This window comes from Phoenix dactylifera, chromosome 4, assembly GCF_051530095.1.
Source record: "Phoenix dactylifera cultivar Ajwa chromosome 4, Ajwa_hap1_PhDact_Kaust_v1.1, whole genome shotgun sequence".
Lineage (NCBI taxonomy): Eukaryota > Viridiplantae > Streptophyta > Magnoliopsida > Arecales > Arecaceae > Phoenix > Phoenix dactylifera.
This window is the reverse complement of record NC_143193.1, coordinates 9,978,207-10,005,555: the sequence shown is the minus strand read 5'-3', so window position 1 is coordinate 10,005,555 and position 27,349 is coordinate 9,978,207. Positions and strand designations below refer to the sequence as shown.

Here is a 27,349-nt window from a genome sequence, read left to right as displayed (position 1 = left end):
ACATTTTAAAACTAAAATATGTTAAAAATCAAATGTTAGCATATTTTCATGTCGAGATAAAATAATAAAAATAAAGGTCTATAAAACTGCTTGCAAGTATAAAGACTAACAAACGATGAATAATATGAACAAACAAATAAAATGTGGAACTCACCCTAGCAGGTTAACAAAGTAAAGCAAGCAACATCTTCACTTCAGGTGATATTTTATTGTGTGGAAGATTGAAGGGAAAATTAGGGTTAATGGAAATAGATGGTGGTAACAACTAGTGCTTGTAAGTGCAAACGATTAGAAAATTGGTATTTGCAAGAGCTTAGCTATACTTTCTAACACCTTAGTAATCCAAAAGGATCATTGTACCTAGGCCATTATGAATACCTCTAACTAGGGTCCTGAAACAAGATCCACCATATTCATAGTTAAAAACAAATTCATGATGGTCATAACTTTCACATACAACGTTCATTTTTTATGATTTTTTTATTTTCAATATTTGTCAAGAAGAACATGGCCTAGTGGGTGCAAAATGACCCCGACTCGAGGCTATCGAGGGCTTCGAAATGCTAGTCAAACTTGCCTCATAATTTATAGTAAATGTTGATAGGGTATAAATCATAATCTGTCTGGAACTATGACCCAAGAATATCACTAGGTCCATCATGGATTGACTCAAACACTTCAAGTATGTTACAACAAGATTTAGAAGCAAGATCAGATTCAACTATGCCACCTAACTTTCAATGGCTGTAACTATCTTGAACCATATCCAAATTATAACAATATTTTTCTCAAAATTGGATAACTTCTTAAAATCTACGATCAGACTAACCCTTCAGTTCATCATATCAATTACCCTCAAGGGTTCCTTACCCTATTGACATGGGGTATGATGATATTTAAGCCTTAAAACAGTCCAGTCAAAGTACACTTCCTTTATTTATAGGAATTTAATTGAATATATTTTTCAATATGGGATGAATTAATTGATGTGATATAAGACAAAATTAATGTAGGAGTCAAGATCTAACTCTATGATGATTTTTATCTTATTAATAATTTTCTTATTATTTTAAAAAACTTTAATCTCTTTTAGTTAGGAAAGGAATTCGACCTGAATTTAAATTTGAACAATACTAGTGTAAATAGAAGGCTTCTTATTAGTTTGATGAAACAAATGATAAAGTAAAAGGGTCCAAAAACCTACTTTCATAATACTACTATTTATTATTATTCTCAGGTTCGAGTTGAACAGATTAAAGGATTTGTTGCTTTTCTCTATAACCAAATCAACATAAACATAATTATAGAAAATAAAGTTGATAAAGGAGTTGATAACTAGATTTCTATCCAATTATGAAAATCTAATTTTCTTATTTTCAGTAAAGTTTAGCTTCTTAACTAGTAGGGGAAATCGACTAGAATAATAAAGCCAAACTTCTATAGTATAAATAGAGGCCTTGTATTATAGTTTTGACATAGGGTTTAAAGAAGGAAGAGAAGGCAAAAAAACTCCCTTTCAAGTTTTTCATAGAATTAGTTTTACATTTGTGTTTGAGGCCCATGCGATAAACTAGCCAGATCCAAGTGCTTGAAGATGCAGTCCCAAGACTCAAACCTTGAATCTCCTCAAAGTGAAGGAGGCATTTAACCACTATGGCATAACATTGTTCATGCATTGCATGCAGGGACTTGTTTCTCAGTGGGTTATTGAGCCTTTAAGAATTAATTCAATTCAGCATGAGAATAGAAAAAGAAAAGATAACAACTTTCTTATTTTAGTAGTACAAAGTAATTACAGTGTCCAGAAACATCAAAGAAAGTGTATATAAAATTCGGAAATGAAGTAGCAATATTACATATTTGACATCATTTATACTCCTTGAGAAACACCAGCAGTTTAAGAACTTCATAGGCATGTAACGAAGAAGGGGCCTGCTCACCTCCCAAGAATTCCCCTGCAAAAGGAAGCACATTACGAAACTATTAACTTTGTATTAAGGATGACATACCGGATTCGTAGAAGTTTCCTTGTGTAAGCTCGGAGTAATATAGATTCTTTTGTTCATATCAAGGGGAAAAAAAAAGTATGATGTTACTATCTTGTTTGCACTTAACCCCTTTTCATCAATAAATTATGTAGTGCCATGATTATGGCTACATATAATGTAGTGTTGGTCATATAATGTAGTTATACCCAGGCTGTGGTGTTTCGAGGAAACACTACATGATCTTTGGCGATATTTTCTGTCAAAAATATTGTTGATAGTAACAATAACAACTTTATTGTTGATTATTCAAAAAAAAAAATAGTTATCATCTAGTCACTCTTTGGCCTATAGCTTAAGAGGTTTAAAATTTATAGTAAAAATTAATTAAGCAGATATTTGAACTACCACTCTTCGACGGGAAAAACAAAAAAAAAATGGCGAAGTCAAAAGATTAATATTAGCAATCGCAATGTTTCCGAACGCTTCAACCTGTGACTTCGATTGCAAGGAATGGCTTGACTTGGATTTTAATTAACTTAACTATAAAAATTCATACAAATTTCTGATATGGAAGAAAGGAATTTCAGCCTAACGTGAGATCCAATGACACTTGGAAGTAGTCTCTGCAGTATCATAGTTAGATTCAGGCCAACTTAGGGTCGAAATACTGCTAAGAAAATTCAGGTTGGTCAGTCTGCCTGATTTTTTTCACGCCAACATTACCTAAATTAAACTCCAGTTTGACATTTTTCTGACCCAGATCCAAGATAATTATGGTTCTTTAGGTCCATTCAAACCAGACCATGGAATGAAGAATTGGATTCACCTCAAACCTGCACACTATCCAGTAGGTGCTATTCCTGTGATGTACCAGTAGACTTAGCAGCGAAGAGTAAGGTCTTGGACTAGAGAGCTGCAAGGGAGCCCGACCGTGAAGAGGATTTAACATGATTTGATCTAAATTTCGAAAGGACAAAAAAAAAAAGTTGGAATTCAGACCGAATTTACATCTTTTTGGTAGACTTGGAGTTTGGGTCAAAATTTATGTTATTGATTCAATAGATTTTTCTTGTCAGACAAACTAAATATGATCTAGTCAAAAGCAACCAAGATATATGTATAAATTAGATTGTTGAGACCTTTGGCCTCTCCCTAATAGAGAGGGATATATGCCAACTTACAGGGCTAAGTCTAGTCCATGCAACCATACTATAATAACCATCAAATTTGGATATATTTTCATAGTTAGCTGTTCCACATGACATTAATCTTCAATCTTTCTTATCCAGACTTGGAACTGGGCATGACAGTATAAGAAAAGAGTTCAGACTGTAACTCTAGTTAATGAAAATTATTCAGCTACATATTATAAGAATAATCCAAGGGATATATATATTTAGGTTACAAAGTAACTCAAATCTATTTTCCTCAAAAAGAAAGGTAATTCAGATCATTTTCCTAGATGTTATGAGCAAAGAAGTTAGCCAATGCAAACCTTAGCACTCGGCAGGTGGAGTGAGATTGCATTTTTGTGGGAGCTGCATGGCAAGGTCAGGGTCTATTCCAAGGGATGGCAGCAGCATTGAGTGCCGGTAAGAGCAAAGGCATGGAAGGTCGGCATTGGAGAGGGCTTCACAACACTCTTCAGATGGCTCAGTAGGTTCTGGGCCGGTGACTGCAGGCTTGCATGCATTGAAACCCTCCATTGTCATGTTACAGAAGCCATCAGCCCTCAACAAGGCGATCTCACCGCAGCCAAGGATGATCGACAGCACCAGCATCACCATGATCACCAACTTCTGAAGAGACTCCATTGCTTCAAGCTTGAAACTTTTTTTGATATGATTGGAGGCTAGGAGTACAGCTTTCTTTTATACAGGGAACTGCGTTATTTTAAGTGGATCAATTGACGATGACAACCATTTTTCTCCAGAAAAAAAAAAAACGTAAAAAAACGACGGCAACCACAAAATTTTGAGCCCGTGACTTTGTCTTGGCTGCGTTGCAGGGGTGGTCACGAGTGTGAGTTGGCTGAACTAACAATTTTGGAGGTGTCCTCGCGGCCTCTGATAACTTTGCGGCAATGTGTTGTCTTTATTATGGCTGCCTGCATTCATATTGCTGTAGCTTTGCCACTAGGAGAATCGAGTGGTCCCGATGCCATGATTTTTTTTAAGGACATGGGAATGGTCCATGTTATGCAGCGAAATAAAATAAGAAGCACGAAATGTTCTTTTACGATAAGTCATAATGAATACATAGATTATATGCATAATAAGAGAGTTGTATACTTGAGATATTGAAACTGTAAAAGTATATGACTCTTTGGAAATTATTATCCTCGGTTGTTTCAGTCCATAAGCCTTTTTAGAGCTTTGCACGGCTCTAAGTCTCCTACAACCGCTAGGAATACACTAGAAGAAGAATTTGTCTCATAAGCTTCTCTCTCTCTCTTGCTTTTGGAGAAGAAAACCCTAGCCTAAACTAGTGCCCCTCTCCTTTCTCTCGGTGGTGTGTGAAGAATTGAGTGCCAATACCCCTAGAACACCTCCCATTTATGTAGAGAAGGGAAGCATGGGGTTTCCTTGAACACCTCCAATTGGGAGCTTGAGTCCCAATAGGACTCCGCCAGAGAGGATAAGATAATGATGTGGCGGTCTTACCTGGCTATTCTTTATAGAGTCCTCAAGTTCTGAATGTAAGAGGAAGGGGGCGCTGACCACTAAGGTTGACGCCGAAGCGCCTAGAGCTCACCTACTAGGCGAGTGGGTTTAAACCCACACTAGGTGCCGCCCCACATTGGGCCATCCCATATTGGGATCAATGCTCCATGTCGCCCCACTTAGGTGTCAAGTTTCTATTGGTAAAGTTTGTGTTAGTAAATTTGAGAAAATTTTAATTCTGTAAACTATTTTTCTTGGAGAACTTTTGATGTTATTAGAAAAGTTAATAATTAGAGTTATTCGAATTATAATAAGATTAGGGATCCCACATTGGACAAGTAAAGAAAAAAAATTTCTTGTACTACTTATAAATATACCATTGGTAACTCCTCTTGTAATCATTCATGAGTTATTAAATAGTAAAAATTGTATTGTCGGAATTATCATTGGCTCTCCTCTATTCTCTCACATCCCTTTTGGTGGATTTTTAGTTTGTGAGCCAGTTGCTATTTTCAGCTTTGGAAGAAAGTGAACCAACTCTGCCTTCTTCCAACTAACATCTACCTCTGTTGAGAGTCAATCAATTTATGGGTTCACCACTGCCGCGTAAGGCTCCAATTTTTGGTTTCATATGAGCTGTAGTGAGATTTCTACCTCCCTATAATCGGTTCTATTGACAACCCTTTCTTCCTTCAAATTCCAAGTGCAATTCCACACCTCCCATCATCAAAGGTAGCTGACCCCCATCTTCTAGATGTGTGCACTCCTAATTGGAGTGTGCCATTTAGTTGGTGTTACACAAGGCAGACATCATGGTCCACCTTGCATGGTTGGTTGAGCCCAACTTAGATTCTATCCAAGTGGTGTTAAGGTTAACTCACCGAAATATTTTTCTAGCTGAATCTCTTCTCTTCTCCAATTAAATCCATATCTTTTTTTATTCAATCAATGAGAGAATTATCAACTAGAATTTCATTCCAATTAACTTGAAGATAGATAGCACATGCTATATATATTACTGGGATAGGTAAACTAAAGTTCTTGCTTACCAATAATCTACCCCTTTAGGTCCGCTTTAATTACATATTGACAATGTAGTCCAACATGGGGATATGGAGCCCACAATGCACTACTGAATCTCTTGGTGTGTAAGATGAAACCAGTTGGTCTACTATTTATGTACAAGCTATGTTGTACAATTTAGTCTCCTGATATGACCATCAAGCATGGCACTATTAAGCCCTCAATTATATGATTTCATGGCCTAATAGAATCCTTGATCATGTCACACATCCTTTTATGAAAAATGTTCACATGAAATCTTTTCAAAATAATCAATTATTAATTACAGTAATCTATAAAAGTAATTATTTCCAAAAATATTTTAAGCTACTACTTAGCCAAATCTGATATATCTTACCATGTCTTTGTTCTAATATGGATATGATGTCATTATGATAGTTTCCATGTTGGACAACCGACCCTCACTCACACCCAAACCCAACAAAGTCCTATACTTCCTATCAAAGAGAGTCCAAGATATCATTATCAATACACATGTTGGGCAGTAAATTTATTGACCTCTAGAATATAGCATAGTTCTCTATCCTTTAGTCAAGGAACCACTTACACATTAGTGCGCCTGGTTCAACCTCTATTCTTGATGGTACTTTGTAAAGTTGATTGTCAATATTAACAACTCAACATGGCAGCACACCTGGATGTTAGTGCATGGCCTCATCTCAGTGAAAAATGAACTCCATGAAATCACTGTCCACTTTAATAGCCTTAGAGATGTGATGTCTAACCTTACTCTAGCTGTAAACATATTTTGAATACCTATAAATATCCAATCCTCCCTATGGAAAAAACTCCATCCATTTGGATAAGCCTCCAAAGTACTAGTATACTCTTTTCTAGCTCTATGATCAATGTATAACATATTTCTTATATTGTTTATGATAGTACATAGAAAAAAGATAGCCATAACTTCTCGATAATTCTTGATGTTAAATATACAAATAGCTTCTAGAGCATACCTTATTTCTATTTATTTATTTTTTTTGCTAGTATCATCCTATATTTTATCTCATTTTTATGCATTAGCAAGGCCAATAATCAATTAATTAGAATTGATGTCCGTCAAAAACAATAGCCACATTTATTTTGTCCAAATTAATGGTGTTTAGATCCCTTATATTTGTGATTGAGTTGGAGAGGTATAATTCAAATCACTTGCCATCCACGAATTGGATGACGGTAGGTTGCTGGACAAAATTACTAGACGATATACATGTTTCAGCCTATCCATCACTTGCTATTGAAAGACATATATGGACAATATGTGATTGAACTAGATCTCTCCAGTATCGAGAGAGACTACTGAAGTCTAATTCGTGTCGAGTTTACTATGGTCAGTGCAGTGAGATTCGTGGAACGTAATTGTATAAAGTCATTTATAAGAAATGAAGTTAAAAAGATAAGTTTAGGTTGCATACTATAGAAAGTTAAACTACAAAATAAATATCAAATCTTTGTGAAAAGATTTAAAATTGAAGATTCTAAAATTAAATCTTATATATTAAGAACATCTCTGACGTATATGTACTTTAAATGAGTATAAAAGTAAAACATATCAATTATACCAATGCTAAAATACATGATAAGATATATAAACTAAAAATCAACTTTATTGATCACACTCTAGATATATTAAAGTTCACAAGGTTTTGATGACTAGATCATATTATTATGATACAGTAATTATCTATTTTATACATATTTGATGTTTAGTTTTGAGAATACCAAAAAAACAAGAACTTTTTTAGTTCATAAGCATTATTATAATACAGATTCTGTTTGGATCTTCAACTTTTATGTTTTACCATTGATTTTATATCATTATCTTTTACTAAAAATTTAACATTTAGTTTGTATATATGTGAATATATATACTAAGAATTGCTAGCCCAGTTGATTGGAACCTTGTGAACGTCTCTGGGAGGGATCAGGGATTTGTGAAAAAAATAATACAAGCCATCTTCAAGTTTTTTAAAAAAGAGAGAGAAATAGAAAATCATGATTTAAAATAATCGAAAAGGACGTGAAAGGGAACAAAGGGAAGGGTAAGGCCAAGGGTACTATTGGGGAAGGCAATCACCCCTAGGATAAGCCAAATTGTGCTAGGCCTCTACTCGCCCCCTCTCAGGTCTCGAACGAGTTATGAACGCAAGCTTGATAAGCGTTGACAAAAGGTTCATCCAAAATTTCATAGCAAATCCATGGTAGCCTCAAATCCGGGTGCTTCCATAACTACGGGGCAAGATCTGCTATGCCTTTGGGATGTTTCTGAGGCTAGGCAATTGGGATCTGTCCTGAAAGGACCCATTTTGAAGTTATCTTTTGGAAAAATAAAGAAAAATAAAGAAAAATGAGGAAAATAAGCTATCCGCCAGCAAAACAACGTGTGCAAATATCCAGCATTGATTAAGATCTCACACAAACAACACTACGTGGTCTTCAAAAAAGCCTACATAGATGTCAAAGAAAAAAAAGAGGCAACGAGTATCAAATCTCTCGATAGAGGGGGAGGCTCTCATTCTCGAAGAGGACCTTTTGGAGGATCTCTTGCTAAGAACTCCTTAGAGGCTCCTTTCATGCTTTTTCTTCAAGAACTAATCTTAAACAAAAGTGTAGATTTAGGCTTAAGAAGATGGTGGGAAGCTAGACATAGAATATCTAGGCTTTGGATAGTGTAGATCTAAGGTCTAAGGTTGCTGGTAGAGTTCTTGGCTGCAGGGGTTTCTCCTGGGTTTAAAGCTAAGGGAGTAAGGTTAAGAGAGAGGAGAGAGAGAGCAGAGAGTCCTAAGAAGTTCCAAGGAGGGAAAGCAACAGGAATCTTTCATTTCTCCTTCATAGTGTGGGCCTGGTACGATGGTTGATAGCCCTTCAAGAGTGTCTTCAATATCAGAGGAATCAGGTGAATCCAAGGGTAGCAACAAAGGAAAGGAATTAGTCATTACCTAGCCATTTGTGGAACAACCAAAGATTTCAACTGTTGAAGAAAACAATCATGATGTTTGGATAACCAACATTAAGATTAGATATTAAGCTGATCCGTTATGCAACAAAATGTTGAATAAGTGATATATATCTATCGTGTGATTGGAGGGTTTGGGATTATCGATCGAGAACACTAAACAACCATACAACCATTTGATGGCAGGATACCCCTTCATGGACTTCATCATCCAATAATGGTGATACAAATGATAGATTAGGCACGTAGACATCATATCTCGGCAATGAGAATGGTACGGTGGAAGCATCTAATGTATTTTGGGTTAAAATTAGATTTACTTTAGCTCCTTGAGATGTTGAGTTTTACTTTGAGTTGACTTGCTAGTTTTGTTTGTGCTGCGTTCTAGAAGACAAATAATTCCTTTGTGGTGGTCCACTTCCCAGCATGGGTAGAGTGGAAGTTCCTTTTAGCCTTGCACTGTTTGGATTCCAGTACTTTATTATTATTTCCTTTTGACTAGCAGTCTGCCCTACCCCTCTCGGATGCAAGACCTTGCAATAAACCCTCTTGTGGGAAGCATGTGATTCGATAACAAGTCTGAGCTACATGAAGGGATAATATGATCCACGGTTCCTAAACTGAAGGCTGAGTAGAATAATTTCTGGGCTAATAAAACTGCAAATGGCATGCTCCACTGGCTTCAACAAATGTAGCTAGGGATGAAAGTGGATCGAAAATCCATCCAAATCTATTTTCTATTCAAATATATTTAGATATGGATAGAAATTTAACTATTCCATTAATAACCTTATCTGTATCCATATCTATCAAAAAAAAAAAAAAATGAATATGAATATGAATAGACAACTATTTTATTCGTATCAAAATATCCTATTTCATTTATAATCACATTTAAACTTTTAAGAAAAATAAATAATCATATTAACATACTAATTTATCATCTACTTCATAATATTTTTAATTCTATGATCATAAAAAATTAATTATATGATTTGTGTACATATTTTTATCCATCGAAAGTTATCCGATATCTTATTTGTATCCATATTGGTTTAAAACAAATATGGATATAAAATTTTATATCCAACCAACATCCGTTAAACAAAATAAATATGAATATGAATATAATAATATCCGATCCACACCTTTCAACCCTAAATGCAGCAGAAATCATAAATACATTGCACCTCATCTTTCCCATTGTACCCGAAAAAATGATGCAAATAGTTGGCATGGACCATAAAATTGATATGACTTCACAAAGTAGTCAAAAAAGCACAACTCAATATTTTAAGAACTCTCTGGGGCCAACAACTAGTACACCAAATTTGTTGATAGTCCATGAGAACCGTGATCAATAATTTTTTTGACCATGAGCGTATGATAATTTTTTTGACTATGAACTTATTATGGTAGTTGCATTCCAAAATGATAAATAGGGAAAAGGTTTACTTTCAGTCAGCACGACCATCTTTGGCATCAGGAAAATATAGCGTTACACCCCCTTGTTTTCCTTTATCTCTTTGATTATGCCTTCAGCAAGTGCATCAGCATCATAGTTCTTACCAAAGAATTTGACAAACTCCATGTTTGGGTTCATCAAGTACCTGAAAGTTGATCAGCGTAAATCAATTGTACTGGATACAACTATCATAGCATAACAGAAGATTTCGATCCATTACAGTAAATCATAGTTTGTCAGGACACACAAATTCAGAATTCGTCATCATAAAAGGAGATGTAAACTGTGGGGCAGGCTCATGTCTTAAAACTAGAGTCAATTATTTAACCAGGTCAATAGTGGGTTCATCAAAAATGAATCAAAGACAATTATAAATTAGACATCAACTCGATCAAAAATTTTAAATCAGATCAAAATTTAAACCCAACACAATCCTGCATCCCAAAATCAATACCAGGTCATTTTGTGTTCAGATCATGCCAAATCAAGGCCCAACTTAACATGTACACCTCATGTAGGAGATCTGAATTATGGGTTAAAGCCCCAGTCCATTTTTATCATCATACTTGTTTTTAATCCTAAAAGTGCATTGACTAAGAAAAAATAACCAAAGGCGTCCCTTCCTGATGGCAACAATGCTAATTTGAGTTTAAGCCCTCTTTTAGGGAGTCAGCGGCAGCAATTCTGTTTCCATCAATTTCCCCCCTCTCTCAAGCAGTCCTTGCCCTCAAATTCTCTGGGTCCTTGCCCTAAAATTCTCGGCTGGAGGAAGAGTGTGGTGACTTAGTTAATAGAAGGGAGAGCTGTAGAGCACATTCTTGCTTGTTTCATGTCTTGGGCCAAGAAGAAGGCTTGGTTTGTGGTGGTGAATATGCTCATGAGCTACAGTAGCAGTATATGGGATCACTGATGATGTTATAGCAGAGAGATTGACAGAAATCACAGGACTCCAAAACCAATGGGTACGGTTGGATCTAGATTGGCAGCCAAACCCACAAATTCAAGGCTAGGGAGGAACACAAGCTTTTGTTATGCATGGCAGTAGAGGAGTTTGGAAGGACCTGATATTAGCTAGGAAAAATGGTTGGCACGATCCTAACAAGCATTTTGTGCTCCAAACATACAAAAAAAAATAGGTTTTTGTAGTTCTTTCAACCTCATATTGATGTCTAATGTGATCATGAAGATCACTAAAATTTTGCTAGGAGTGTAAATGGTCTTATGGGATGAATATGAGCTTTTGTTATGCATGGCAGTAGAAGAGAGTTTGGAAGGACCTGATATAAGCTAGGAAAAATGGTTGGCACGATCCTAACAAGCATTTTGTGCTCCAAACATACAAAAAAAAATAGGTTTTTGTAGTTCTTTCAACCTCATATTGATGTCTAATGTGATCATGAAGATCACTAAAATTTTGCTAGGAGTGTAAATGGTCTTATGGGAGGAATATGAGCTTTTGTTATGCATGGCAGTAGAAGAGAGTTTGGAAGGACCTGATATAAGCTAGGAAAAATGGTTGGCACGATCCTAACAAGCATTTTGTGCTCCAAACATACAAAAAAAAATAGGTTTTTGTAGTTCTTTCAACCTCATATTGATGTCTAATGTGATCATGAAGATCACTAAAATTTTGCTAGGAGTGTAAATGGTCTTATGGGAGGAATATGAGCTTTTGTTATGCATGGCAGTAGAAGAGAGTTTGGAAGGACCTGATATAAGCTAGGAAAAATGGTTGGCACGATCCTAACAAGCATTTTGTGCTCCAAACATACAAAAAAAAATAGGTACTTATGTTGATGTTTAATGTGATCATAAAGATCACTAAAATTTTGCTAGGAGTATAAATGGTCTCATGCATTCATATTTGAAATAAACACAAATTGATTCAAGTTCAACTTGGCAAAGGCAAAGACTAAATATCTGTACCATCCCGAACAAGGCGGTTCCAATCATATTGAATCGTTTCGGCGGCAGACCGAAACAGTTCCGTCAACAGAAACGAAACCCGTTGCCGGAGGAAGAAAAAAAAAGAAAGGAATAGAGAGAGCGGGCAGAGAAGGGAGGGAGATGGAGACAGAGGAGGAGGGTGGCAGCCAACGCCCAGGCAGGAGGCGGAGGCCGCGGCCGGATCCTCTGTTTCCAACTTCGAAACAAGGGACTGTCCGCTTTTTAATTTCACGATTTTTAAGTAAAGTCGGCAAATCACAAAACAGGGGATCCGGCCGCGGCCTCCACCTCCTGCCCGGGCGTCGGCCTCCATCGGCCCTCCGCCGGCCTCCGCCACCCTCCTCTCTCCCTCCCTCCCTCTTCTCTTTTTTCCTCTCTCGAGTTCGCCCTCTCCCTCGCCTCCTCTACTGTGTCGATACAGGCCCGACACGGCACGGCGCGGGCCCATACCGATCCGTGCCGCCGCGCAACTAGTCCGATGTCTGGTATCGGCACAGCAGACCATGGTACTAAGATTTGTTGTACTGATTGGTACTGACCATACTGCACTATACTGATACCAAATCAAAATACGGTACAAAAAACATACTAACACTTAGTATGCCAAACTGAGTACCATACCAAACATACAAACACTGTAATAAGATGGTATTCATATAGGATCCAATACCGAGATGGCAAACTTTGATCTGCATAGATGTCTTTGATCTAGTCTCAAAATCTAGGCTAGATGGGTAGACCTAGTTAGGTGTCAATTTAGCAAAGTTGATAAAGCTTACTCGACTAAACCCACAAGACTGTGAAAAAGGATTAAATACTGACCCTTTACTATCGAGTAAATGGACATATCTTGGTCCAAAATAAGGTTTGTTGCACTGTGCCAAACCAGACAATTTCAAACGTACTAAACCAGACCAGTCGATTACCATACCAGTTTGACATATAAAATCGATTCGTGAGGATGATAATGTTATTTTGATGATTAACACAACCATTGAGGCCATATCAAATTAGAAATGCAAATTAACTCGATACATCATTGATAAATGGCACACCCTCGATACACTCATGAAACATTAGGAGAATGAGATCAAGATGTATTTTCACGATTAATAATGAGACAAAATTTGCGATAGAAAAGGGATAGTGAATTCTAAATTCTAATTCGGCAAAGTTTCAAGTTAAACGTACTCTCAAGGAGATGATAGTAATTTTCATTGTTAAGAGTATGTAGCACTACCATGATATATAGTCAAAATTGCTTGGAGTATATTTCATAATTATATGGATGAATCTAACTCTAAGTTGCAGCAAAGAGTGGAAAGAGTCAACCTCAAGATTGGTGGAGTCGACCCCGGCACTTCAAAGAATCATCTGGCACACTTCTGCAGAAATGGCATGGATGAACAGTACTTGGGTCGACCCAAGTAAAAGTTGAGTCGACCCTATCCTTGAGTCGACCCAAACTGAACTTGAGTCGATCCAAAGGTTGTGTCATTCAAAAACTGGTTCTCTGGAATCCCTGAGAGGGTCGACCCAAATGTAACTTGAGTCGACCCAACTGAATCTTGAGTCGATCCAAAAAGAGTTGAGTCGACCCAAGTGAAGGAAGGCTGAAATACAAGGTTCTGTATTTCCTGAGAGGGCCGACCCAAGAAAAGCTTGAGCTGACCCAAGTCTGATGAACAGTGGTTTGGGTCGACCCCAGAAAAGTTTGGGTCGACCCAAGCACGGGCAAAAGCATAACGGCTAGTTGTGCAGAAGTGCTTTTTGGACTCCCAACGGCTATAAACGGCTAGTTTCTTCAATCCAACGGTTAGGAAGGTCTATTTGGAGGTTGGAGAAGTATTTAAGAGGGAGTATTCATCAGAGGAAGCAAGCTTTGGAAAAAACATTAAGTGCATTCAAGATAAAACCCTAGCAAGGCAAGCTTCATTCAATTGCTTCATTCAAAGAGCCAAAAGAAAATGGTTGAGCAGATTCCAAGAGACATTAAGAGCTCCACCAACCCTTGAAGAGTGAAGCAATCTTGACAAAGAAGAGAAGAGCCTTATTAAAGGGATAATTATATTCTAAACTCTTCTTTGTAGCTCATAATTGTTTTATTTGCTCATTTAGGAGCTTTAGTTCCTTGTTCTTTATTCTTGTTGTAAGGTTTGTTGGTAAGCCCGTAAAACCAACATTATAGGTTTGTTGGTGAGCCCGTAAAACCAACGGTATAGGTTTGTTGGTGAGCCCGTAAAACCAACGGTATAAATTTGTTGGTGAGCCCGTAAAACCAACGTAGGTTGTTGGTAAGCCCGTAAAACCAACGTTAGGTTGTTGGTGAGCCCGCAAAACCAACGTAGGTTATTGGTGATCCCGGAAAACCAAATTGTAAAGATTTTGGATTGTGAGCCCCAAAAACAATCCTACTGTAATCTGAGGGATAATAGTAAAATTTCCAAGGGAACGCTTGGGGAGTGGACGTAGGTGCCTTGGGGTGCACCGAACCACTATACATCGTGGTGTTTGTGTTGTGGATTCACTTGTAATTATTCTTGCATTATCTTTCATCTTTGCTATAGTTTAATTCATTGAAGTAATTTAAGAAAACATTCACCGCACTCAACTAAGGATGTTTTTAAAGCACTAAAAATTTAGAAAAATCCAATTCACCCCCCCTCTTGGGTTGTCACCTTGGGCAACAAGTGGTATCAGAGCAGGTGCTCTAATATTAATTATTGATCTCAAGATCAAGAGCCAAAGATCATGACAAATCAAATAGATAGTTTTCTAGGAGAGGGACAATTAATTGATAGACCTCCACTTTTTAATGGCATAAACTATACATATTGTAAAGCACGCATGCGCATTTTCATTCAAGCACATGACTATGATTTATGGAGTATCACAGTCAATGGACCACACACAAGCACTAATCATGATAAGAAAATGTCTCAGCAAAATGCAAAAGCTATGAATGTGCTATTTTGTGCATTAGATGATAGTGAACTTAATTGCATATCTTTTTGCACAACTGCTAAGAAAATATGCAATATGCTTGAAGTTAAATATGAATGCACTAACAAATCTGAAACATCATGTGTAGAAGAAGAGCAGCATCATATTGCAAATTCATGCTTAATGGCACATGAAGATGAGATATATAAGGTACATGCTAAAACTAAAAATGATTTTACATTTGATGAACTTCATGATGCCTTTTCTGATTTGTATTTAGAACATAAGAAACTTATTTGTAGGAACAAGAACTTGAAGAATGAAAATCAAATCCTAATAGATGAAAAACTAAAAGTAACTTATAAAATTGAAATCTTAATTAAAGAAAATAAAGAACTAAATCAGAGAAATCAACTTCTCACTGAAAGTCATGATAAACTTAAGAAAAACAATGAATTGCTGTCAGAAGATAATGAAAAATTAGCTAAAGAAGTTGATAATTTGAAACCTACTGTTGAAAGATTCACTCTCAGTTCTGAAAAACTGAATTTAATGATAGAAAATTCAAGAGCTGTATATGACAAAGCTGGATTGGGATATCAACCTTGGTACACCCAAAAATCTTTCGAGAATATAATTCTTAAATCCTCCACTATTCATCCTAAAACAGTTTTTCACAAATCTGGTGAAACTAATAAACAGAAACAGAAAACTGAAAATTCATTATCTGTTTTTGCTAAATCTATGTTGTTTAAATTTAACAAGAGTATGCAGAAATATATTACTTGTAATCCTAAAACCTGCAAACTAATAGACAAAATGGTAATTAAGAAAATATGGGTTCCAAAAGGAATAATTATTGCCAACATGCAAGGACTCAAAAAGGCTTGGGTACCTAAATTAAAGAACTAAAATTATCTTGTAGATGTATCAAAGCAGCCCTTGAAACTCATGTAAAACTCTTAATTGGGTGCCATGACACGTGACTTACAAATGAATTTTATTTCATCATTCATGAATGTAATTTAAATTATCTTGATATGCTTAATTTTTGTAAATTCAATTATGATGTTGGATATTTACAAAATGCCTTAAATGTATGATAAATTTTATCTCAATGATTTTTGCATGAAATTTTCTAGTGCCTGCATGATGATAAGAAAACAACGAATGAATATGTATAACCTTCTTTAAGTTTTTTAAAAATCTAAATTCCCTCTCTAGTATAAATGTTTGATGTTCATTTCATGCTAAAACTTTATTGAGCATAATACTTATATGAAATCTTATTTCATTATTTGTGAAGGTATGAGTATAATTTATCATTATATCACTCATTCCTTATGTGATTATTTGAAATATATTATGATTTACTCTATAAGTCGCATGTATGCATCATATGTTTCAATCATAAATGATTAATGTGTCGTGATCATAATGGAAATTCTACTAAAAAGTTTTATAACAACGGATTGTTTTTTCTTTATAAGTAATTCTCAAGACTATTCTAAAATCTAAGATTAATAAATCTGATCTTTGAAGTGTTTCATTTAGTATAATCATTGTATCCTTGATTGAATGATTAATATTCTTACATAAAATTGTCTCAAATTCTACTGATTAATGTTAACACGTCATGTTTAATCTGAGCATAAAAATATTCTAAAAGTATGAATATTAATTCCTTTGAACCATCTCCCATAAGTCAAATATAAAATCTTAATTAATCTAAAAGAAAATTGCCTATCTCCCTGAAACAAGATTATTTGTATTGAAAGCCGAATCATAACCAGAATTTTAATAGAAACAACTGTTTAAGATAATTTGATTAAAACTTAACTGGTATATCTTATTGATAATTATCTTAAGCAAATAGAATCTAAGCTAAATTGCTTCTGAAAACAAGAAATTGGTTTGACTTTGATAAATCTTCTTATTGCCTCACATGGGTATCCTTGAACCATCTTATTTAATGAAATTATCTCTTTAGTTCAAGTGACTTGTGCTTGCTTATATTTAGGCAATCTATTGAGTAGAGTGACTCAAATTCAATCATTGTCATATCTTATGTCAAGTCTAGTTATGAAATATGTTATATGAATATTCTTGTATCTTGGACAACCTAATGACTTGCCTTCAAGAAAGGAAAAAGATTCTACTAATGATACAGGATCTATAAGCAAGAAATGAGAGATTTCAACTTGAAGGACACCTCCACGTAAGGTACAATAAACATTCATATGCAAACAAGAAAGAGAACTTTCTTCAGCCAAAAGTTTATACATGAGAAATCTATTAAGTATTTGACTTAAAGAATGCAGAATGAATCGGTAATTTCAGATATCTCTCTTATAAATCAGTTGAGCAAAGTCATATTGTGGCATGATTAAAGTCTTTAATTACTAATTTCTTGATATCATGTCTACATATATTTTGACTAACTTATGCTTTTGGAATTTGTTTCATGGTTTGCCTAAATTGAAATATACTCTTGCCTATGTGATGCATAACCATGAAATACACAAGTTTATGCTTTAAATTTTGATGTAAAATAACTTGTGATAAGCTATGAATCCTTGAGCATAATGAAAATGTTGTTTGCATGATATACATTTATATACATCATATTAGATAAATTCTTTATTATGCTCTTTCATGTAAATTACTTGAAAATAACAAAAAGAGAGAGAGATTAAAAAAAAAATGAACATTGCTTAAGAAAAATAAAAAACTAAGTAATACTCCAATCTTAAGTAAAAACAAAACAAGCATAATATATTCAGTACATTTGTGAAACTTATTTTTGAAAGGAATAAAATCCATAATAAACTATATTTAAACAGGGAGAGTTGGAAGTGAACATTTTGTTGTTAAAGAAAATGATTTGACCTTTCTATATTGCTCATCATAGAGATGGTGCCAATGGAAAGGCTAGTGGTAGTACCCGGCACTATAGAGCATATAAAAGTAAAACTAAACAGAAATGAAGATCAAAATGTTCATTGACTGCTTAAAGAAAGAAATTCATAAAAATGAGGGAATGAATGACAAGATAAATGAAAGTGTATAAGGAGTTTGTGAAAAGTCAAATAAAATTTCAATCACTTGAAAATGTATCTTAAGGATAAAATCAATGCAGAATTATATTTAAGTAGAGGGAGTTTTACTTAAAAAGAATTGATTTTGATCCTTGACATGATTGTTCTTAATGCTTTAATACATAATGTTATAACTTAATGCATATTATGTTTTGCATGTGACTTGATGTTTTGAATTATGTATTTAGATAACAAATATCTTCTTTAAATATAACTTGTAATGCTCTATGCTTGAACAACTTGTTTGAAACACATTTCTACCAATAGCAATTCCTTTTTTCTTTTATGATATTCATAAATTTGAAATAGGCTTTAACTTTGCACACAAGCTTTTGCTTCACTTTTGACTTCGAAATAACTTGTGTTCCAAAGCCTAATGAAAATTGTTTTCACTTGCATTCCATGCCCATCAATGATATTTTGAATTTCTCTTACACTCGTCTAATCGTATTTTTGAAAGAAATTTCAGATTTGTCGTTCATGATCACTTTTGAAATCTGAAAGTTGAATATATTTGCAAAAGGAGAAGAGAAGGATACTTCTATTTTAATGAATATCATCTAAAAAATAAAAGAAAAGAATAATCCGAATTTGCAAATTAGGCAGAATATATTGATTCTAATTTGTCTAACATTAATACATAATATCCTCCAATTTGTACCAAAATTCAATATGAATTACAAAAATTCTGGATGTGCTCTAATATTTTTGAAATATGTGTTTTCAATCTTATTAATTTAAGATAAGCTACAACGTAGAAGATGCATATCTCAAATTATAATCTTGAAAGCTTCTTTGAAAATTTTTATGAAATTCAGAATCTGATTTTATAATGAAGGCTTAAACTTAATTTAAAATACTTCTACTGTCATATTTTTGTAATTTTCATTATATGCTTCAAAGATTGCATCATGCTGGAGAATAATTTACTATGATTCTTAGATAAAAACTACAGCTTAAGAAAAATAGAATTAATTTTGATACCTTGGTTGTTTGCTCCGATACGCATCTGAAACATATCATTTTTTATCTTGTAAGTGTATTAAAATTGGTCTAAATGATGTATTTTTCAATGATCTTGATTGCGAACAAATGTTTCTAAATATATGATGTTATTTTGATATTAAAAAGATTTATCGTGCTTCATATATACATTGCTGAAAAACTATAACTAAGAAATTAATATTTTGAATATACACTCCTGCATAATTAAATGCTTCTATCATTAAAAAGAAAAGCTATTTTTAAGAAAAGAGTTAATGATCCTAAGGCTTAAAATATTTCAACTCACTCCAATAATTCTTATAGAAAAGAAAATGTAATTACTTTTGAAAAAAATTTGAGCTTCAAAAGAATTATTTTCTGATTAATATTTTCATACATATTCAAAAAAATTAAGAGAAAATATAATTTATTCTTGAAAGATTAAAAAAAAAAAAGATTGATTGCTATAAATTTTTTTTAAAAAAAATTCTGGATCACTCTACATTCTTGATATTAAAGAAGAAAAGAAAGTTTGAAAGAAAATGCATCTTTTGAGGGGAAGCTTTAAATACTCATTCTCTTTATTGAAAATTATCTTCAAACTCTAAACTCTCAAATGGGATAATTAATTAAGGAGGAGAAAGAAAATTTTAGAGGGAGAGATCATATAGAACTTAATCGTGTAAATTCACATTAAAGATTACTCTACGTAAATTTGGCAAAGGACTTTTAGCATGCTTTTAATGTCAAATTGGTTTCAAACTGATATCAATTTAAGCATATTTTGGTATTAGACTTTGTGCTTCATTGAATATCTTTTGAAAGTTGGATTTTCATCTGTACTTAATTGGTAAATCACTTGTTTTGAAAACTAAGTGAAAAGGATTCCATTTGTCTTAGTATTGGAAATTTACTTTGGAATCTACGAATGAGCTCTTATTGGCTTGCACTTTAGTATTTCAATCCTGAGCCAATTCATTTTAATTGATTTTGATGCTATGATCTTTAAAGGAGTAAAAGAAAGTCTTTAAGAGAACTTTAAAAGAACTTTCAAAGCCCTGAATTTTATGTATCCTACATTGCATAAATTCATATTTTGGTATCTATGCCCCAATACTTTTATATCATGAAAGAACTTTGAAGTCATTAAGAATTAAGGATTCAACATAATCTTATGTTTTTCGAGTATATAAGTTTTGATCTTTATCTGCTCTTATACTATACTCTGAAAATTAATTAGATTGCTCTCACGTTGCTATATACTTAATATATTAAAAAAAAGGTGTTGGATTTTCATTCGTGCTTTTTTTGAATATTATTCTTGATACTCCTTGAAATAACTTGAAAAAGATTCCATCTACACTTGATTTGAAAAATATCTTTGGAATCTACATTTAGAGATCACTTCTGGCTCACATCCTAAATGTCTCATTCTTAAAGCCAAACTTTTCATTCTTGATTTTGATGATATCTATTACCCCTGAAATTGTTTCAGGTTTATTTTTTTTAAAGAAAGGTAAAAGAACTTTAAAAGAATGTTAAAATCATCAAATTTGATGTGATCTCATCATAATTTTGAAACTACCCTAATTGGCTCTGATCTATACTCATTATCTTGCCCTGACATTATTGCCTTGAGTTACGTGATTCGTATGCTTGCAATAATTTGACATACATTGAATGAAATATTGCCTTGTGCTTAATGTTTCATTATTTTGCAATCTTTTTGATATTGTCAAAAAAAAAAAAAATCTGAGTATATGCTCATAATGCTTTATATTTTGAATTGAATATAAATCAGCTTAGATTGAAATATGTTGACTATGTTAAAGCTGATTACCTCTAAAGCATTATCATGAAGTATGTTCTTAAAGTATCTTCCAAACTTTGTATTTATTTTGACTTATATTTGCTCTTTGTGGTAGTTTGTATTTCTTCTCTAGAACATAGTGCTTTTGGCATAGACAATGTTTCTCTTGAGTTATGATCTTTGTGATTGTCATTACAATGCTATCCACTTTTTGATGATAACAAAAAGGGGGAGAAAATATAAGGGAGAAACTAAAAGCAGATTCTATAAGAAAAACAGTATAGGGGAGAAAATATAAAAGGTATATATTATATACTTAAGGGGGAGACATGTGACAAAAAGAAAATCTAAATTCTAGCACATAATCATAGAGATTTTTCTTGCCTCGATACATGACTTGAAATTCTTGCTTTGACACAAACTTTTGAAAATTTTGTCTTAATGAAATACAAGAGTAAGGGGGAGCAAAGCTAAAACTCATTTGGCATCCATTTGGATAGGATAGGGGGAGCTCTTGGTTCATTTATACAAACTCGAAATAAGACTACTTTGAAACTCTTGAACCAAAAGTACTTTATGAATGTTAAATCTAACTTTTCATATGAATTCCAATTTGCTTACACTTAATGTTTTGTAATCATCAAAAAGGAGGAGATTGAGGATGATAATGTTATTTTGATGATTAACACAACCATTGAGGCCATATCAAATTAGAAATGCAAATTAACTCGATACATCATTGATAAATGGCACACCCTCGATACACTCATGATACATTAGGAGAATGAGATCAAGATGTATTTTCATGATTAATAATGAGACAAAATTTGCGATAGAAAAGGGATAGTGAATTCTAAATTCTAATTCGGCAAAGTTTCAAGTTAAACGTACTCTCAAGGAGATGATAGTAATTTTCATTGTTAAGAGTATGTAGCACTACCATGATATATATTCAAAATTGCTTGGAGTATATTTCATTAATTATATGGATGAATCTAACTCTAAATTGCAGCAAAAAGTGGAAAGAGTCAACCCCAAGATTGGTGGAGTCGACCTCAGCACTTCAAAGAATCATCTGGCACACTTCTGCAGAAATGGCACGGATGAACAGTACTTGGGTCGACCCAAGTAAAAGTTGAGTCGACCCTATCCTTGAGTCGACCCAAACTGAACTTGAGTCGACCCAAAGGCTGTGTCATTCAAAAACTGGTTCTCTGGAATCCCTGAGAGGGTCGACCCAAATGTAACTTAAGTCGACCCAACTGAATCTTGAGTCGATCCAAAAAGAGTTGAGTCGACCCAAGTGAAGGAAGGCTGAAATACAAGGTTCTGTATTTTCTGAGGGCCGACCCAAGAAAAGCTTGAGCTGACCCAAGTCTGATGAACAGTGGTTTGGGTCGACCCCAAAAAAGTTTGGATCGACCCAAGCACGGGTAGAAGCATAACGGCTAGTTGTGCAGAAGTGCTTTTTGGACTCCCAACGGCTATAAACGGCTAGTTTCTTCAATCCAACGGTTAGGAATGTCTATTTGGAGGTTGGAGAAGTATTTAAGAGGGAGTATTCATCAAAGAAAGCAAGCTTTGGAAAAGACATTAAGTGCATTCAAGAGAAAACCCTAGCAAGGCAAGCTTCATTCAATTGCTTCATTCAAAGAGCCAAAAGAAAGTGGTTGAGCAGATTCCAAGAGACATTAAGAGCTCCACCAACCCTTGAAGAGTGAAGCAATCTTGACAAAGAAGAGAAGAGCCTTATTAAAGGGATAATTATATTCTAAACTCTTCTTTGTAGCTCATAATTATTTTATTTGCTCATTTAGGAGCTTTAGTTCCTTGTTCTTTATTCTTGTTATAAGGTTTGTTGGTAAGCCCGTAAAACCAACATTATAGGTTTGTTGGTGAGCCCGTAAAACCAACGGTATAGGTTTGTTGTGAGCCCGTAAAACCAACGGTATAGGTTTGTTGGTGAGCCCGTAAAACCAACGGTATAGGTTGTTGGTAAGCCCGTAAAACCAACGTTAGGTTGTTGGTGAGCCCGCAAAACCAACGTAGGTTATTGGTGATCCCGGAAAATCAAATTGTAAAGGTTTTGGATTGTGAGCCCGAAAAACAATCCTACTGTAATCTGAGGGATTATAGTAAAATTCCCAAGGGGACGCTTGAGGAGTGGACGTAGGTGCCTTGGGGTGCACCGAACCACTATACATCGTGGTGTTTGTGTTGTGGATTCACTTGTGATTATTCTTGCATTATCTTTCATCTTTGCTATAGTTTAATTCATTGAAGTAATTTAAGAAAGCATTCACCGCACTCAACTAAGGATGTTTTTAAAGCACTAAAAATTTAGAAAAACCCAATTCACCCCCCCTCTTGGGTTGTCACCTTGGGCAACAATTCGACCCCCTCCCCTTCCCCCATAGTGATTCAACACCTAATCCTTCTCCTCGATCATGGCTTCGACAACCCCCTCCCCCCCTCAAAACCCTAATCCCTCATCTTTAGCGCTCGACGATAATGAGGTCCCCCAGGCCCCTATTAAGTCTCTCTCCCTCTCTCTCGACAACAGCCTCTCCCTCTCCCCTCCCTCTTCCTCTCCCTCCCTCTCCACCCTATCAAAACAAGGAGTTGCCCTTGTTTCATTTCAAAACAAGAGATGCCTTCAATTTTTTTTGGTAAATTTTGAATTAAAATAAGCAAATGGTTTGCCAACTTCGCTCACAAAAAGTTGGCAAATGGTTTGCGGAAGTTGGCAAACCATTTTCTAATTTCAATTCGAAGTTTACAAAACAAAATTAAGGCATCCCCTATTTTAAAATGCAACAGAGGCAACCCCCTGTCAAGTTTTCGAGCCCTCTCTCTCTCTCCACCTACCTCTCCCTCCATCTCCCTCAGCTCCCTTCCTCTCTTTTCCTCTATCTCCTCTCTCTCCCCCTCCCTCTCCGGCTCTCCCTGTGTCGATATGTCTCAAACAACACTATACGGACTCATAGCATGCCGAACCGGTCACCGGCCGGTACCCCCTCCAGTATAGGTTCGGTGAACCTTCGTCCAAAACCTAGGGTCAACTATTTAGCGCCGAACTTAAGAGTGCATATTTGGATCTCGGCTCATAATTTTCATTTCTTCCAAATTGCGAAGATCGATAACATGGGATCTTCAAACTTCTAATTCCTCTCCTGCCTACATCGACGCAAATCCTCAATAGTAACTGATTTCTTGATTGCATGGAACCTTTTTTTTTTTAATAGGTAAGACATTTGTTCCTAGGACGACACCGATCCTGGAGCTTAAAAGCCCCTTCCATCACATAAAAGAGAAAAGGAGAGGGAGACCGAGAGAGATAAGAAACTGGTAGATAATTTGTGTATTGAAATTGAATGGAATGTGACGAAAACTTATATTACAAGTTTTAGAAAGTCAGTTACAAAACTTCATGTTACCTATGACGTTTTTGTCTATTCAAGAACAAAAATAACTAAAAATCAGAATTTATCGTTTACAGATTGCTGTAGATTCAAGGGATTTACAGGTTACAAAATAAGCAATTGACAAAAAAAAAAGTTATGAATGTAGAAGAAATCTTCCTATCAGAATCCACATAATATGTATATATGTATTCTGTTGCTTCAGAAAAATTTAGCATAACCATACTTAAGCAGAAATGATCATCACAAAAACCATTAAAGAAATGCCTGGGTTGCCAAATGTACATCTGATAAAAACAATACATTATCATGCTCACAAAAATCATTATTACTTACCCTAGATGCCAACTTATATGCTTAAGCAACAGAAATACAAAATTTATACAGCTAGCAATTGCATTCCAGAAAAATACAAGCCAAAAATGTAGGGAACTTGAACACAAAGAACAAATACATGTCAACTAATTTATAGGCCATACTCACATAACAATTGAGTGGTCAACAAGGTAATCAGAGCCCTCCTCCTCTGTCTTCATATAATAAACTCGATAAGCACGAGCAACTTGTCTTATCTCATCTGGTGTACCAGTTAAGCCTACTAAACCTGGGTGAAATTCTGCACAAATAAAAACACACGGCATTTATCTGGATGAAACAACGCCTTAATATAGACTAAAACTACATTAATCACATGCATGAGAAATATGATGGTGCAGTCTCATAGATGTCGAATACAACAGAATGAAACAATACTTAATTTGGTTCAGATCTAATTTATCTGGACAAAATCCTTGTCCTTCAGCTTCTCTGCCTTAGTAAGCAGCAAATTAGTTCAGTCCTTATTCAGATATGATCTATTATGTTATAGCAGAAATTGTATCTCGTGCATGCAGAAAATTATTGGTGAAAGAGGGGGAAAGGTTGAAAAAAGAAGAATACAAGGAATAAAGGAAGAAAATAAGAGAAGAGAAAAGCCCTCCAGCCAATTTTCATTCTCAAATAAACTCAGCATACAATTTCCAAGAACTCCAACCAGCCAGCCACAAACCTTTTCAATAGGAAAATGCTTTAGGGTGCTCATTACTTGCACATGAGAAATTTCTCAAGCCCTCTAATTCTGACTTGGTAACTACACATTCAACCACCACCACCGCCATGTATGGCAGCAATTTCTGAGAGTTACACCACTCCCCTCAAGCCACGTGGCAGAACTTTTCATGTGCATAAAACAGCCACAACTTAGTATTACTCTTCTCAATAAATTCATCTAATCTCAAATCCTACTCAACTTAGCATTCTCATAGTTGAATATACAACAGAATCTTCATTGACTTCTAGGACTCTTAAATAAGTTATAAGGAACTAATGACAGCGGACCAAATCCCAAAAGAATATGGACTGACCAGATTCCAGTTTGACTAACAAGTGAACTCTCAGAACCGCATAAAAAATATCTCAAAAAATATAAAAATCCACAAAAATAGGAATGAAAAGCCTAAAAATTGAAAATAAATCCAGCCATCTTAATGCTTAGATTCCAATTGCATCACTGGAGTACAAAAACTGGTATACTAGGAAATCCTGGAACATCACACTTCATTATCTGAATAAAAAAAAGAAAATATGAGTACTCTGCTCACAGCCATTGTTACCAACAAAAGAATAATGATAACATACCTTTGACATAATCATGAACTTGCTCAACAGTATCTCTCTCAGGATCCACTGAAATAAAAACAGGAACAATATCTATCCCTGCCTTCCCTTCTACAAGAAACAAAAGTCTATTATTAGAATAGAGATCCACTATATGGAAGATAAAAAAGAGCATCCATATGGGAACAAAATTTATAAAGATTGCACAAAATTAACAAATGATTCTAACAAGAATTGTCATATTTCTGTAAAACAATCAACAAGAGATAATATCTTATAATAGCAAATTTCATAAATATAGAGAACCGACATGGCTTATTGATCTAATCCTCCCAAAACTGAATATTACTTTCTGTCTCTCATCAATGATCTTGTTTCCATAAATTTTACTCTCAATACCTATGTTCTGAAACCAGCAACCAAGACTAAACCCTTCTTTTGCGGAAAAAAGGTTCGGGTCACAGGTCACTAGTTTGACCATGGCTGAACCATGATTCAACTAGACAACTGGCCCTCAATTATCCCTTGAACCCAACTCTTGTCTACCCTTCTATTCTCAAATGTATTCTCCGCCCTCACTTCTCTATTTTCCAAATCTGAGAGATCGATCCCTCCACCTAAGACTCCACCAGAACCTAGCTTCTCATCCATTGTGAACTCAAACCACTTTCATTTCCTCTGCCTCAACTCCTCCTTGCTATCTTACCTCCCCTCAATTAAAGCGTAGAGCCCTCAACCCCTCTCGGCTCTATAACCTTAACCCCCTTCAGCCTCACCTCCCTGGCACCAGCACTCAACCCCCTCTAGCAGCTCACTTTACCTAGACCCTGCACCATTCCCACTGCCACAATGCCCTCCGATTGAACAGCCTTGATCCCCTCCAGACACACTACCCAAGCACAAAAGAAGATCAGGATGAAGAAGAGGAAGAGAGGCACCACTGAATCTCATCAATCATCGTTGATCTTGTCAATCCAGTGCTTCAATAAAGGAGATGACAAGAGATCATCAAATCAAGATTTACGGTAGAAGAAGCAATTAGATTTTCCTTTTTCCAATTTTTTTCTATTAATTCAACTGGCTCAAATTAGCCAATGCCTGGAAGGTTCGAATGGTTGAACCACCGGGATAGATGGTTTGGATGGTTTTCAGCCAAATAAAGGTTTGGACCCGATCCAACCTGACCTGGCTCGCCATGGTTGATGGATGACATGTCAAACGAGTAAACCAATTTGGGTCTCAAAACACTATTCAGAAGTAGTAGAACCAGTGAATCACACCATATTCTTTCTCAATATTGTTTAATGCGATGAAGTATGCCCGAGAGCTGAAAG

At 35.1% G+C, this 27,349-nt stretch overlaps 1 protein-coding gene and 1 long non-coding RNA gene across 4 annotated transcripts in view; both read right to left on the bottom strand.

Annotated features, from left to right (window-relative positions):
• Positions 1-1,744: 1,744 nt before the first annotated feature.
• Positions 1,745-7,479, bottom strand: LOC103695990 (uncharacterized). Its single transcript, XR_003383243.3, has 2 exons — positions 3,484-7,479; positions 1,745-1,955 (listed from the first exon to the last, which is right to left on the bottom strand). It is a non-coding gene; the product is annotated as an uncharacterized LOC103695990 (long non-coding RNA).
• Positions 7,480-9,744: 2,265 nt separating this feature from the next.
• Positions 9,745-27,349, bottom strand: part of HCC1 (electron transport SCO1/SenC family protein) — a 36,500-nt gene continuing 18,895 nt past the window's right edge. For all 3 annotated transcript variants that reach the window (XM_039133882.3, XM_039133880.3, XM_039133881.3), the window contains 3 exons: positions 26,037-26,126; positions 24,843-24,975; positions 9,745-10,300 (listed from right to left, as the gene is read on the bottom strand). In XM_039133882.3, coding sequence (XP_038989810.2) covers positions 10,189-10,300; positions 24,843-24,975; positions 26,037-26,126 — 335 coding nt within the window. In that variant the 3' untranslated portion in view covers positions 9,745-10,188. The remainder of the gene's footprint in view (positions 10,301-24,842; positions 24,976-26,036; positions 26,127-27,349) is intronic.